Below are 14,307 nucleotides of genomic sequence, written 5' to 3' on the forward strand. Positions count from 1 at the left end.
CCCCACCAACCCCCTTTCCCCAGCGAGGCCTGGCCGTATTGGGTTTATGGGATTTGCACTGGATTCTGTGATGTTTTGATGCCGATCAACATTTGTAGGGCAGCAGCGCATAACAACATAGAAATATGGATTAGAGTCCAGGTCTGTCCATCTGGCTGTTTTCTTCGGAACAAAACAAAATCTCCTCACATCTGGTCTGTGATACAGAGGGACAGGCCACAGCTGTGAGTTCCCATGACGAGTTTACGTGAGAGTTCATGTTTGTGGGAGGCTTATATGTTTTAAGTTTAGTCACGTACCCTTAAAAAAAAGAAAAAACTTCTAGTGTGAGTTTGATTGGTTTTATGCTTAAAACCTGCCTGAACCAAAACGCCCAGTGCAATGTGAAAAATCAGTGAAACTGCAGGGTTGACAGGCCCAGCAGAAGTGCTATCTGGAAAAATTAAAAATTAAAAAAAAAAGAGAGAGAGAGAGAGAGACAGCAGGGACAGAAACAAGTCACAGAAGGCATTTTGGTTTAAGAAGCTCTTTTTGTGACAAGGAAAAATTTTGACGCTGTGCATTTTTCTGTGCGATTTCATATATAGCATATCACTGTATCTGTCATGTTACAGCCTATGTTTCATGAACAGACATGAACCATTATTTTCTGGTTTTAGCCAATAAACTGTCTGACTCTCCAGTAGGCCATGCGGAGAAAAATAAGAATTAATGAGATGTGTATGACATGCTGGCCAAAGGCTTGAAAATATCTACGCATTTTTGTTAGACTGTAGCCTGTCAGTCAGCTCCAGAATCTCCGTTGACAGTCCTCACCACTGGCTTTGTCCCTTCTTATTTTCTCACTTTTACAAACCTAACAAATGCTGCTTCCTCTTTTATTACTCCATTGACTCTTTGGGTTTTAGTTTATAGAGTGTTAGTGAGCTAACGGATCAGTTAGTGTTTAGATAACTGTTCTTGTGGGGGTTTTGTGCTGAAATTACAGCGCAAGACATGTGATTGAGAGTGATGGCAGAGGAAATGATTTGGAAGGAGGAAAAGAGAGAATTTGTTGGTTGGGAAAGGGAGATGGCATGATGTTCTCTCTCTCTCTCTCCAGTGGATGGATGTTGATGATGTCGATACTGAGTGTGGGTCTGTGCAGCTGGGAGAATCTGAGCAAGCTGTCATTCAGTCATTCCAGCTGATTTACCCCTTGTCCTGACTTGCTGCTCAAGGCATCTGTTTCCCTCTGCTCAGACAATGCTGCTTTGCCATGGACTCCTCTTTTCCCTTCCCCCTATTCCTCCCTCTACATGTGCTCTCTCTCTCTCTCTCTCTCTCTCTCTCCCTTCCCTCTCCTGCCTATCTCTCTATCTCTCTCTCTCTCTCTCACTCTCTCACTGTCTATCTTTGTTTTTCTCTCATGCTGACTGACTGTTGAATGATGTATATGCAGAAAGAAGATGTCTCCATGGGAGCCTGTTTGACAGATAGGCTGATTGGCACAGTGATTTTCTGGTCATCTTCACTTAGGTCCTAATCTTTCAAATTCTATTTGTGTAGAAGGGTTGGGGGGAAGATGTCAGTTTCATAATTATACTGAAATCCAGAATTTCCTCTTCTGCCAGAACTGTCAAGCTTTCTTTACTGCCTGGAAGGCAGGCATGCTGAACTAGTTCTTAAGGAATAAAACTGTCATAAGATTGATTCTAGGTATGACAGCTCCTTAACGAAGCTTGATAAATGTGGAAGTATCACTACAAATGAAACCAGTTTCCTAGGAGGCCTAGCCTTAACCATTTTGGTTTCAATGAAAAGCTTCCTTGAAAATGCTTTCCTCCTCGCAGGAGATATATCCAGGCTCTGATTTGTGGATTGAGAAGATGAATCTTCTAAAAGAAAAACACTGTCAACATTTGGTCCATTTCAGGACTCCAAGCATACTGCAACACTGTCATGTTTAACATAGAAAAATGGTTTTGGTGACATTTTAAAGTTAATAAACAGTTCAATGACTGAACATTTTGAGTACAATTTTAAGGTTTTTTATTAAATGCATTAATTTTTTTTTTGCCCTCAGGTACCTAAAAACAAATGATACCATTTTTGTTTTACATGTAATCTAGCTTACACTTGTGCAAGTGCTGAAATTAGGCCTAAGTTTTTAAACCATTGTTGAAGCAGGATATTCCCCAATGATTTTGAAGAATAGCATCAGAAACTCTATCTAGACATTGTAATAGATACAATACAGAAAAGGAACAGATAAGTCCGTCCTCCAGACTGTTGTAAGTGCATTTATTTAAACAGTTTCACGGCAGACCATCTTATTACCTTCCATCAGTGTGACTTCTTCAGTAAAATGCAGAATGTGTGTTTTAAACAACTGTTGGAGGATCCTTCTGAATGTTCTTGCTGTTAATGATTTCTCTTCTCAACAACTTTATTGTTACATGAGGTGAAACACAGTCACAGCGTTGGAACGACATGAAACAACTTTCAAACCAGTTCCCATTTCTTTGTCTCCTACTAGCAAGGCAGTGATGGGCAGTCAGATATTGTACTGTTTTGTCGTTTCTGAGTGATCCTTGACTAGACTGCAGTCCACCAAGGAGGGCAGTATGTGCTGCTCTCATGGATGTGCAGTGCAACATAAGAACTGCAGATCTTTTCAGGATGTTTGCTATTGTTTTTAGGACTTTGATTTTCTCCTGCATGTGGCAAAGACTTAAATGTTGGTGTATAAGGACAAACTGCTGGGCTGGCAGCAAAGGTTGGACTACAGTGTCCTCATCAGAACTTTTTGGCTATTGAAGGAGAACATTTCACAAGTGTCCAACGCCGGCCTGAGGATAACATTCCTTGACTTCTTTTCAGTCATGCAATACCTTTAACTGGGACAATAGCACCGCATTGCTCTCATTACTTCTAAAGAGCTAAAGTCTTTTACCATACCAGTCTTTCAACTCAGAAACCAGAAATTTGAGAAACCAGTCCCAGTTGATGAGAAACCTTGGCACTTTAGTGTTGTATTTGCACTGAACATGGGTACATGTTTCCCTTAGATTAGCATTTGTGAAAAGTTTCACTTAAAGCTGAAGGGATATAGACAAATATGGCCTTTTGGTGACTGACTGCATGTGGAATGACCCATTGTCTCATTATAGATACCGGTGACTAGATCGTTGGCAATGAAGCCTCTGTACTCTTACACCGCAAGCTGGAGAGGAGAAAAGGAGTACTCATAAGACCTGCTTACATAGTAGTATCAACAAGAAGGCACATTCATCTCTACTTGCCAACAGTATTTCAGAGGGCATTTCTCTGAATCTGGTCTTTATTGTCTTTTGCGCCGACCTTGCTTTGAACCACCTGCTGTGTGTGTTTGCTGGTGAAACAGGGGGAAGATCTCTCAGTGAGAAACCCCAGATGAAACCGTCAAGATGATCTTTCAAAGTCGAAGCTCAGCCCTGCATTCTGATGAGCTGCTGCCTCCTTCTTTATTTAAACTTTTTTTTCAGACACACCGCCCTGTCTGTCTAACAGAGGAACGAAAAGACTTGGCGGCCTTGTGTGATGATAAATTGACTGGTTCAAAATATAGATAACATATAGTGTCATACGTCTCGGCACTGATGACAGCTAAACATATCGTATCATATCATATCAGCAAGAGTGTACGTTTTTTGCATTACATTTCTCTTTGGCCCTTTCTGTAGCACAGTCTCTCCCGTTTTACCAAAGAAGGTGACGTCTGTTCAAGCCTTTGGAGAGGAGGAGCGGCAGTTCTTAGTGTACAGCTGGGCTAGGAAATTTCTCAGGTTTTACTGAGTGGTTTGTCACTGATATTAGTATGATTCAAGAGATTTATTTGTCACATGCTTGATTGTGCAAGTACAACAGCAGTGAAATGAGTTGCAGTAACTCCGACAACTGTGCAAATGTAAAGCTGTGTATGTCAGTATAAAATTAAACAAAAAAGAAATAAAAAATAAAGCTACATACGGAGAAGTTAACGGAGAATCATTATAAAAATAATAAATAATGATGTAAGCTATATACAGGGAAGTAAACGGTGTGCAATTGTATGAACAGTTTGCATTGTGAAGGTGCAGCAAAAAGATGCAGAGTGCAAAATAGGTGCAGGGCGTGTGTTGGTCGCATGTTATATAGGTTTGTAAGTGTTTATAGTCTGAACGGCCTAGGGGAAGAAGCTTCCCCAGGTGTGGTGTAGATCACTCATTTCAGTTTTCCATAAAGACAGAGACATCTGTGGAATGAGTGGAGCTTGTCAAAAATGTCAGATCCACTCTTTGATGGGCTGATGGGGAAATGAAATTGTTTTGACCATGCTTTGTTAATCTTGTGTAACTGCGTACAAGTTCCTCTTACTGGAAATTAAAAGCTGTAGATTTTTTTTGTAAATCATTAACCACAATCTTAAACATTCCTAGAAAAGCAATGAATCTTCAGACAGAATTCTGCATACACTGTGTATCCATCTGGTCTTCGTGTCATTAATGACCATAAACTTGCCTATGGTAAAATGAAAAAAATCTTGTAAAGAAGTTTTGTTATGGGAAGAAAGTAAAGCTGAAATCCTCCTAGCCCTTTGAATACATAATGAAACGTGACATTATTAGCTAAGGATGCCTTTATTTGCATTGTTGTTTGGAGTACAGGATTTGGTTGACGTAAACTGACGTCCATGATGTGAATGCCTCTCATCCATGCCAAAATGTGTGACTGTCTGTGTTATCTAACTTATGAACCTATCAGTCTCACAAAGGTCAACAGATCTTTGTTTCTCTGTTAGAAAGATAAGCTATCTGAAAAAAAGAGTGTTTAAATACATAAAATTGAAGGTTGCAGCTCATTAAACGCACAACCAAGTGTCAACTTGAAAAGAATGGTGGAAATGAAGAGTCAAAGGGAAATTTTAAATTAGGCCACATCAGGTTTGTCATGGAGAATTTACAGAATTCTCTCGTACATAATTAGCTTTATCTGAGTGAGTACTTTGGGCCAGCTAAAGGGATTTAGATTTGGTTCAGTGAAGTTTTAGTTTCTGTTGGTTGATTTGTCTTGCTGTCTGTCATCTACAGATCTGAAGAAGACCCTGGCGGTGCTGCTTGATAATATTATGCTACGACTGGCTAAACTGGAGAATCGGGTGGATAATATCATTTATAATGGCAGCGGTGGGAACCTGACCAATGGCACCACTTCCAGCACTGCGGCGCCCAACGTGGCCAACGCCGAGAAAGTCAACGTGGCAGGTGAGCGCCAGGAGTCTCAGTTCCACGTACTCCTCATTGATTACACAATGCTTTGTGTTTTTTATTTACGGTTCGGGGTGAAAGAGTCTCTTAACATCACACTCTACTTGCACTAAAACACACACATGCACACACACACACACTCAAACACTGTTTGCTCAAACCTGTCTGTCAGAGAACACACGTAGTTCTATTATATCTCTCAGCCATGGATCTTAACTCTTAATTAAGACTGTAATTCTAAATATTCCAATATAGCATGTTCTTTTCATTCGTTCTCAGTGATTTTTGTCCTGCGGTTTTCTTATGATGATCAAGGGGTAGCTTGCAAATGAATCATTTGTGGGGGGTTTTGGAACAGAGGCCTTATTGCTGTAGCTGCGGGCCTATGCACTTCTGAGTCCTGAATGAAGACCTTGTGTTTAGGTGTATTTAGATTGGATTTGAGTTCTGTTGATGAAGTTACTAACAGAACATACCCGGTACCCAGGAAGAGATTTTTTTTCCCATTAGCTTCGCGAATGAGAGCGTCCGGTTTTTTGATATATTATAGCTGTGTACCCATTTGATGCTGACCCTTCAAAAGATTTTTGTTGCTCTGTCTTGAATTCTTGTTATCTTACTGTGTAAGGAGTTGATTAGGGTTGAAAGACTTTTGTACGTCTGTTGTGCTGTGTATGAGAGCGTGTGTGTGCATTGGGGGGTGCTGTTGAGGGAGGGGCTAGTAAGGGCGTGTCAATCAGTCAGTCTGAATACAGCGTCTTCAGACTAAACACGCTCTAAACACACCTTGGCTCTCGCTCTCCAGTACATGATTGTAGCAGTAATGAAAAACCAGCTGTTGACTGGCAGGGCGTTTTTTTTCTCGCTGTAGACACTGTTGGAAAACGTTGATAATCCCCCTTTGCTTCCGTTTGCCGAACGCTGACGAGTTTGGAGTAAGCGCTGTTGGCAGTATGCAGACAGGGCAGCCTGTGTGTGTACGGAAAGGCTCTCTCTGTGTAACAAGCTCCACCCCACACAGACTAGACACAGACCAACTGGGAAATTTCACTGACACTACAGTACAAGGACACTGCCAGAAACCATAAAGAAACTGTAATGTATCACTGATTATGGATAGCCGGGGGGGGGGGGGGGGGTTCTTGCTGGCAGTGGTTTGATTCCGTCTGGTGGGGTCTGGTTAATCTTCAGAAACGGACTGTGTTTGCAGGTTTTTTCTGTTCGGATGTACCATCCTGTGCTCTTACCAAGCAAGAACTGAAGGTCATATTGCGAAACTCAATATAGCTGCGTATCATGTGAAAGCTTTTCAGGAATTATTTATGGTTTTAAGTACATCTATTTTTGGATGAGAGAGCCTGTGGTAGTTGAGTCCGATGATGCTATCGTTGACTGCTTGTTCAAATTCTTCTGAATTTCAGGAAGAGAAGCAGTTCAGTAGCTCTTCCAAAACGACTGTGTGGGGGTGGTTCATTTGTTTAAGAAAAAAAAATGTGTTGACTGTGTTGTTATAGACCTATATTTTATATTATTGGACGGACTGAAAATGTTATTGGTGTTAATAAACCCTTTGTTGGACCTGAGTAATGTGTTGAGCTGTGTTTTTGTAGGCAAAGACATTTCCTTCCTCTCTAGCTCTCCTGATCAATATTAATCTCGTCCTGAAACAGACTAATCTGTCAGCAGCTCTCTTCATCTGATGGCGCTTCTCCCTCAAACACGTCAGAGTTCTTCACTCTTCCATACCACTCTGTCACTACCCGCCTGTCTTTTCTCTTCGTGTGCCTGGGACAGTGTCGTCCACCCAGACACACACACACACGAACACACATGCTGGACTAGGGGAGCTGTTTACAGTCGTTAGATTGGCTTTTGACACATTGTCTCTGTGTGGTGTTAAAAGCTAGAGATGTCAATGTGTTTATGATCAAGAATGCCCCCCCCCACTCTCTCCAGGTAACCCCAGGTTTAAACAGTGTGTAATTACTTTTAACCAGGGAGACTGCCTCTACTGACACACACCACTGCCTTTAATGTTTTTTTCTAGAATGATCCATGACTTAAAGTGATTAGCATGTGTGTGTGTTTACACATGTATAAACTTGCGGGATACCATCTTTCACTCTTGTCACTGTTCCTTATAATACAGTAGTCCTCATTGTGGTGTGTGTGTGTGTGTGTTTTATCAGCGATGGTGGCTAATTCAAAGGCTCTTTGTTGGTAGATCCTACAGATAAGCTCTGCTCTGTAGAGTGTGTGAAGAGTCAAGCTGTCAGTGTGCTGTCAGTGTGTGTGTGGTGTAAGTTGTCGCCGTCCCTCAGCGCGGGGCCACTAAACAGACACAGTAGACCTGCTCTAATATGTCCCATTAAATAAAGAACAAGACCCATAAAGCAATGAAATATGTGATTAGTCAAGAGTGATGTGTGACGTGTGACATCACTCTTGACTAATCAGTCACTAGTATGAGTGTGTGCATGGACAAGCACGTAAGCCTTAATGGTTTCAAGCACAGTTATGTTTTCTTTCAGTCAAAAATCAGTCACAACACAAACAGGTTGATCCCTGGATTTTGTTTAAATAACTTCAGACCAGATAATGGTAGAAAACTGTTTTTTTTTTTTGTTGTTGTTGTTGTATTTCCCCTGTCTGCATGAGATCAGCATCCATATATACTGAATACATATTGAAAGACCCAGAACCACAAACTACCTCACTGTGGAGCCTGAGAAAACATGTTTTTCTGACTCACTTTTAACCATGACTTAATTTAGGAAGTGCATGTCTGTGTTTTAGAATCACACTATTACCCGACGCTTTGATCAGTGCTTTTTTCTTATTCAGACACGTCCTGTTGATTGGCACACTAAAGAGAGAGAGAGTAGCAGACAAATGCAGTTCGTAAGTGACATCAGTCTGGAGTTTATATAATCCTCACTGAAGCCACAGAACAGAAAGCTGTTTCTGTTTATATTATTTTAAAATGTTTATTTTGACTACTCTCATCCATGCTTATGTTGAACGCTTCAGTAGCTCAGCTGATGTTGTATGAAAACAGCACTTGAAAGGGAAATGAAAAAAGAGAAAAACAAAAGAGAGAAAGAGAAAGGAGAAACGTTGTGAATGACATGATGGAGCGCTGGATGTGAGTCTGATGTGACGTTATCGTGAAGAACGTCGTCTGCCGTGCTCCATAAATGACCTCTGACCCCTCCGTCTGTAGAACACATGTTGAATGCAATGAGCATGTCAGTGTGTGACGAGAACGAGAAACGGCCAAGCGAGGAAACAGGCGAAAGACCAGTTTCATCTCTCTCTCTCTCTCTCTCTCTCTCTCACGCTATTTAAACTGTAACATATAAGGAATAATGAATACCTGATCATTTTGATACTTAAAACAGTAACTAATACCTAATAACTTTAATAGCTAACGACTCTAATATAGAAACCCAGGTTTATGTGAAAAGGCACATTTTTTATTTGTTTAAGCCACCAGTTAAAGGATTATTCTTCCTGACTGGGGACTTTTGCTGCCCTGGCTTTAATGAAACAGAGCTAGTCATGTTTTATGAGGGAGACCAATCCAATTTAAGCATAACTAATCTACCTTAACAGCAGCAGCTTTGCTCCTGCTAACAGACACACAACCTGACTGTTTACCTAGTGGTGAGTTTGTGTCCTAAAGCGAGACTTTTGAAGGAGAGGCCGTGAAAGGCAGCACCCGGTGTAAGGCCAGCTTGCAGGATAAGCGCTGCAACAGGACACAGGGCTTTGTACGGTTTGTTGACAGTGAGAATGAGAGTGCTGGAGAGTAGGAAATGTATAGTAAAGGAAGTGAGGGTTTTTTTGTTTGTTTTTTAAAATGGTTTTCATGACTGGTCTTCATGGTTCTTCCTCTCTCCCCTTGACCACTTAAAGTGCTATGGACTGCAGCTTTTCTGGGTTTCTTTTTTTTTTGTTGTTGTTGTTTTTTTTGCTGTGTGTTCTTGGATGCTTGCACACGCTGAAGAAGGAAGATGTTTCTACCTGCTGATCTGTCCTGGTTTTCCAGATCTATTCTGTACACGCAGACACACGCACACGCGCACACACACACTTCACACATCACACTTCACACTTCACACGCTCAGCCCTCACATAGAAATCTGGGCTGTCTTTTTTCCTCTGTTCCTTTCAGAGAAAAATATTCCCTCCAGGTTTTGGAATGAACTTTCTTATCTTTTTATGCCTTGAAGGATTGTGGTATTACGTGCGAGGACGTGACTGTTAAGGCCTTAATAGACATATCTGTGTTTTTATTTGTTGCCCGGATGAGCTTACGTCAGAACCGATTAATTTTCTATGAGGAGCTCACATTCAGTTTAAGCAGTAGAGCCAAGTGGCCTCAGACAAAATGGCTTTGTTCTGTTTGCATTATATCAAACTGCGTAGGTTGGACCAGCAGTCACATGCATGGACAACATTTCACAAATAACACACATTCTCTCTCTTTCTCGCTCTCTCTCACCTCCTCTCCCACTCATTCTTAGTTTCTCCCATCATCATCAGAGCCTACATCTCTTTATCAGCTCCTATTTTTCTACTAACCTGTCTCATTAAAAATCACTCTTTTTCTTCTAGTAGCATCAACTGGAGATTTTCATGAAGATATGCATTTGTTCTGTCAGTAGACACTGTGATTCTGATCTTTGGTAAGGAGGCAAGATATTCTTTTGATTGTAATCTTGGTGCCTGTGTTTTCCCAAACCAATGGGACTGTAAAGCAGCTCTAGGGTTCTCTGATTTGTTTCCCTTTTGGCTCTGTCACACTCGCTGTGTGTTTGGGCATTCACTGCGTTCCTAATGAGTGTGCTTTAAGAGGACATGGTTGTTTATGTCTCAGACGCTCAGAGAGGGCTGTGCTGCAAACAGTGAGAGACTGTGGACTTTGTTTGTGTTTCACAGCGTCTACAAATCTCTCTCCGCACTCCCGAGGTGTTTCTACAGAGATAAACAAACAAAATCTCTCATATTCATCACTTATAATTCTATTGTAGGCACAGTAGAGTGTGAATGTTTGCGTGTGTGCTTTGCACAGTACAGGACATGATGATGATGTGTGCGGTGACTTAACACGTGTTAACAAACTGATATTAAGTCATGTAGAATGTCCAAGATACTGGCTGCCTCACGCAAAGCTATTTCTGCATGTAGTTTGTGTGACTGTTTTTTAATTCATTTAGATTCATAGTTCACACTTTGCTCTAACTTTCGCACTTAATAATTCACACTTGGTTTTGTGCCTTAATTTGGCAGACTCTGTTTGTGTTTCTCCGTAGCTGTTGTTTACTAAGTCAAATAATGTTTGATTGTGTTAGTGCTGCGTTAGACTAATTCTCTCTGACTCTGACCTGTGTCTGTTTTAAATTTGTCCTCTAGCATGGGGTCTCATGTCTCACACATACTGTATGTAGGCAGGAGGACCACAGATATCCCAGAGGGAGGTGGATGGTAGTAGTTATAGCTTTTAACAGGAGTTAGAGTGTCGCCCAGTGAGTAGGCAAAGCCATTTTATTTTTCTGATGAGCCTCATGGAGCTTTGTGGAATTGATTAAAATGTGTTAATATTGTGGAATTGATCGATAGGCTCCAGTAGCATGGAGCTGAATGCTAAAATGGAACAGTCAGGCCTCCCTCTTTGTGCTGTCATAGCTTCTGTTCTCCCTCTGCTCTTTGGTACCTGACGGGCTGTGATGCAGTCCAGCCCGTGCAAGCTTTTTTGTTCTGTGGTGTGGCACGTCAAGCTGATCCTTCTGGCCTCTTGTCTCCTGGCAGCCGTTGCCCTTGGAAACGCTGCCTAAGAAGCTTCAGTCTTGCTGGCATGGAATCAGATGATCTTTTTCCTCTGCCTGGGGTACCTGCTCTCTGCGGCGTCTCACTACTCCTCTCCGCCCACAGGTCACATTAAAACCACCTAGAGGCTGAAGAAGATGATGGATGGTTCATGTGACCACGCTTTTATTTATTTAGTTATTTTTTTCCTTACTAATGCATTTCTCTGGATATGACACTAAACCCTCTTATCTCTTTCATTTCGTGGAAACGGTGACCTATTAATGTGATGACATCACATGATGACATCACCTGATGATATCGCATGATGCTCTGCTTATGGGAAGTAGCACACATTTTTACTTCCTGATTCCTCAGCTCTGTCATTAGATCTCTCAGGATTATAGAGTCTGGATAATAGTTATGTCATTGTATCAATATAAATGCAGGATACTTTATTGTGGCAAATTACAGTCTCTTCCTTGATGGCCTGGTTTTGGGAGGCCACCTCTGCAGTTCCTGTGTGCTCTTTAAAGACCAGACCACTCACACTCTAGTGTGGCGCACACAGTGCTGCTGACCCGATTCACAGATTTAAACTAGCGTTGTTCATATGAAACAAGCATTTGAATATCTATGCTTTTCGTGCGTGTGTGTTTAGGTAGTCCTCTGTGGTAATTCAAGTACAGTCAATGTTCCCAGAGTTCTGAGAAGTCACTCAGTTTGCTATTAAACATCAAGATAAAACAAACAAACAAAAAAGGAACTGAAACTGACATTGTTTAGGATGTTTTTAGCTTGTGGTCATTGTGAAAAAGCGTCGGCTGCTGACTTGGTCCACCTGGCGTCAGACAGACAGGAAGGTCCTTGGTGTGTCTGCTTCCTGTCACATGCTCAGCTGTGTTGGTGCTGGCTGAGCATTCTCTGCGTTGAACAGGGACATAGGTCAGGCTGAGGCCAGCGTTTTTCTCACATGAATCCATTAGAACCAGAAGGCAGAAAATCTTTGCCTGCCTTTTACCTATTCACTACAGCCGTAACTTTCTGTGATCTCTCAGTGAACTGGTTAGGCAGGAGCAAATTCTCTCATGTTTCTAAGGTCAAGTGTCTAGATTTTGGTGACGGTAAAGCAGGTAGAGCAGGCATGAATTTTAATTCTCTTGACACATAGGCAATAGTTTGGTTGTGGTTTTCTCTAAGGAAACCAGTTAGATTAGTTGAATGGGTGTGAATCAGGTGAGAAAATTATGTGTGGCAGAGGAATGCAGTGTTCTCTCACTCTTTCTCTCTCTCTCTCTCTCTCTCTCACATACACATGCACATACGAACACATACAGGGTTCCCATCTGTCATTCATATATGGCACACGGTGACGAGCTGCTTTAGCTCACACACACACACCCCCCCCCCCCCCCCCCACACACACACACACACGCACAAACAATACATAGGATACTAACCATTCACTCTAGCTCTGAAAAGGTCAGTGAGCAGAACATGGTTGGTGATGTGTCAGTGAACATGGTTGGTGATGTGTCAGTGAACATGGTTGGTATGTATGTGTGTTTTGATGCTTATGTTTATGCATTGGCTTATGATATTGTCCCTTGTGTTCAGATCTCCTGAATGGAGCCCAGGAACGCTGCGAGCTCCCACTGCTGGACGGCTTCCCTCACTGTGAAGGCAAAATGAAGGTGAGACCAGCAGTCATCCTCTAAACACAAGACACACACACAGCCATGCATTTTTGGTCACACACACCATCTGCTCCTTTGCCCCTGCGTCTACCTGTTCCTGGCTATGACATGCTCGCTATGGAGATAAGATCATCGGAGGAGGACAGTGTTGAGAGAGCAGAAAACATTAACAGTAAATTGGGAGGGTGGGTGGGGTAGGGCAGGACCTGTTTCACTTCTCATATGTGCACCTTCCTCTTGTTAAATGTGTGTCTTTTACCAACAACAGAAGTTTAATTCCTCATCACTTCCTTTAATTTGAAAAGGTTTTATTTCCCTATCCTGTGAACACATGCATATTCAATGAGGATATCTGCATCGCAGAGCTTCAAAGAACTCCAGTGACCGGTATTTTTCCAGAGGCACTTCTGGGGGCTGTGTTTGAAATGCCAGCTGCCTCTGTCCTCCGTTAGCGCATTTGATATGAGCTCCGCTGGCTACATCTCCCAACAGCTCCCTGCTCACATTGTAGTCAGAGTTTTTCCATTAAAAAGACCTCATGGCTCGTGGATCTTTAGAGATGGAGCTCAAATGAAATGAAATGAATGAGAATTGTTAAAGCCTCCCTCTCAAGTCATCAGTGAGCGAATCTCATGTGTGTGCGTGCAGACTGTAACGCGAGCGGGGTATTTATGCCTGTTAACATAGGTTCAGTTAACCTGCTTCACAGGATCCTTTTCAGTCAAACCTGTCCCTGGGAATAAACCATCAAAGGGCCCATATTGATCAAATAGTCTAGAGAATTATAAAAACCATCCTGTAATGTTGTATCGGCACTTTGATGGAAAGATCAGATACTGCAGTCTTCCCAAATGCATTAGCGTATTAGCAGCCGGACGTCACTTGGGGGCCAGTGCAGGATTGAAGTCCCCTCTGAGGTTCCGGAGTCAAGCAGATGCATGTGATATGGGCTCAGCGGTGGGACCTTGTTGTGGGAGTGGGGCTGTGCTGGGCGTCTCTACATCAGAGGCGCTGCCAGTACCCAGTCTCTTTGGGACTCAGACCAGTTTAACTCTATCCCAGAACCATAATCCCCCTGGTCACTTTGAACTCATGGAAATTCTTCTGCTCTGGAAAGCTTTTGAGCGCAAGCAGATTGGTATTAATCCTATTGTTGAAATCCAGGAACAATGAAATAACCATATTCCTTCAGGAACGTTTGCCAAAACCCTCAGGTTTTCATCCGTTTGTTTTTACCATTTGAATTTACTCCCTGATCTACTATTTCCTGCTAATATAGCTGAGAGGAAAGAGAGTATTTTAGTCTGATATGAGACACATTTCTGTGAGAACCTGAACTGAAGCTTTAACCAGACTCTCAAAGGTTTTTTTTTTGTTTTTTTTTTTCCATCCGGCACTCGGCAGCCCACCAATACAGATAGCTAAAGAGCAGATCCGCGGATTGTCCCACAGTGACAATAAATGTCCCAGATATGAGCTCTGTCCTTTCTCTGTAGTGTCCTGAGGTGGATATTTACTGTGTTATTGAGTTT

General features: G+C 42.1%; 1 protein-coding gene across 1 annotated transcript in view; it reads left to right on the plus strand.

The window, feature by feature from the left end:
- Positions 1-14,307, plus strand: part of mgat5 (alpha-1,6-mannosylglycoprotein 6-beta-N-acetylglucosaminyltransferase) — a 58,783-nt gene that overhangs the window by 15,423 nt on the left and 29,053 nt on the right. The window contains exons 3-4 of the mRNA XM_030771958.1: positions 5,091-5,264; positions 12,696-12,772. Coding sequence (XP_030627818.1) covers positions 5,091-5,264; positions 12,696-12,772 — 251 coding nt within the window. The remainder of the gene's footprint in view (positions 1-5,090; positions 5,265-12,695; positions 12,773-14,307) is intronic.

Source organism: Chanos chanos, chromosome 4, assembly GCF_902362185.1.
Source record: "Chanos chanos chromosome 4, fChaCha1.1, whole genome shotgun sequence".
In the NCBI taxonomy this organism is placed as follows: domain Eukaryota; kingdom Metazoa; phylum Chordata; class Actinopteri; order Gonorynchiformes; family Chanidae; genus Chanos; species Chanos chanos.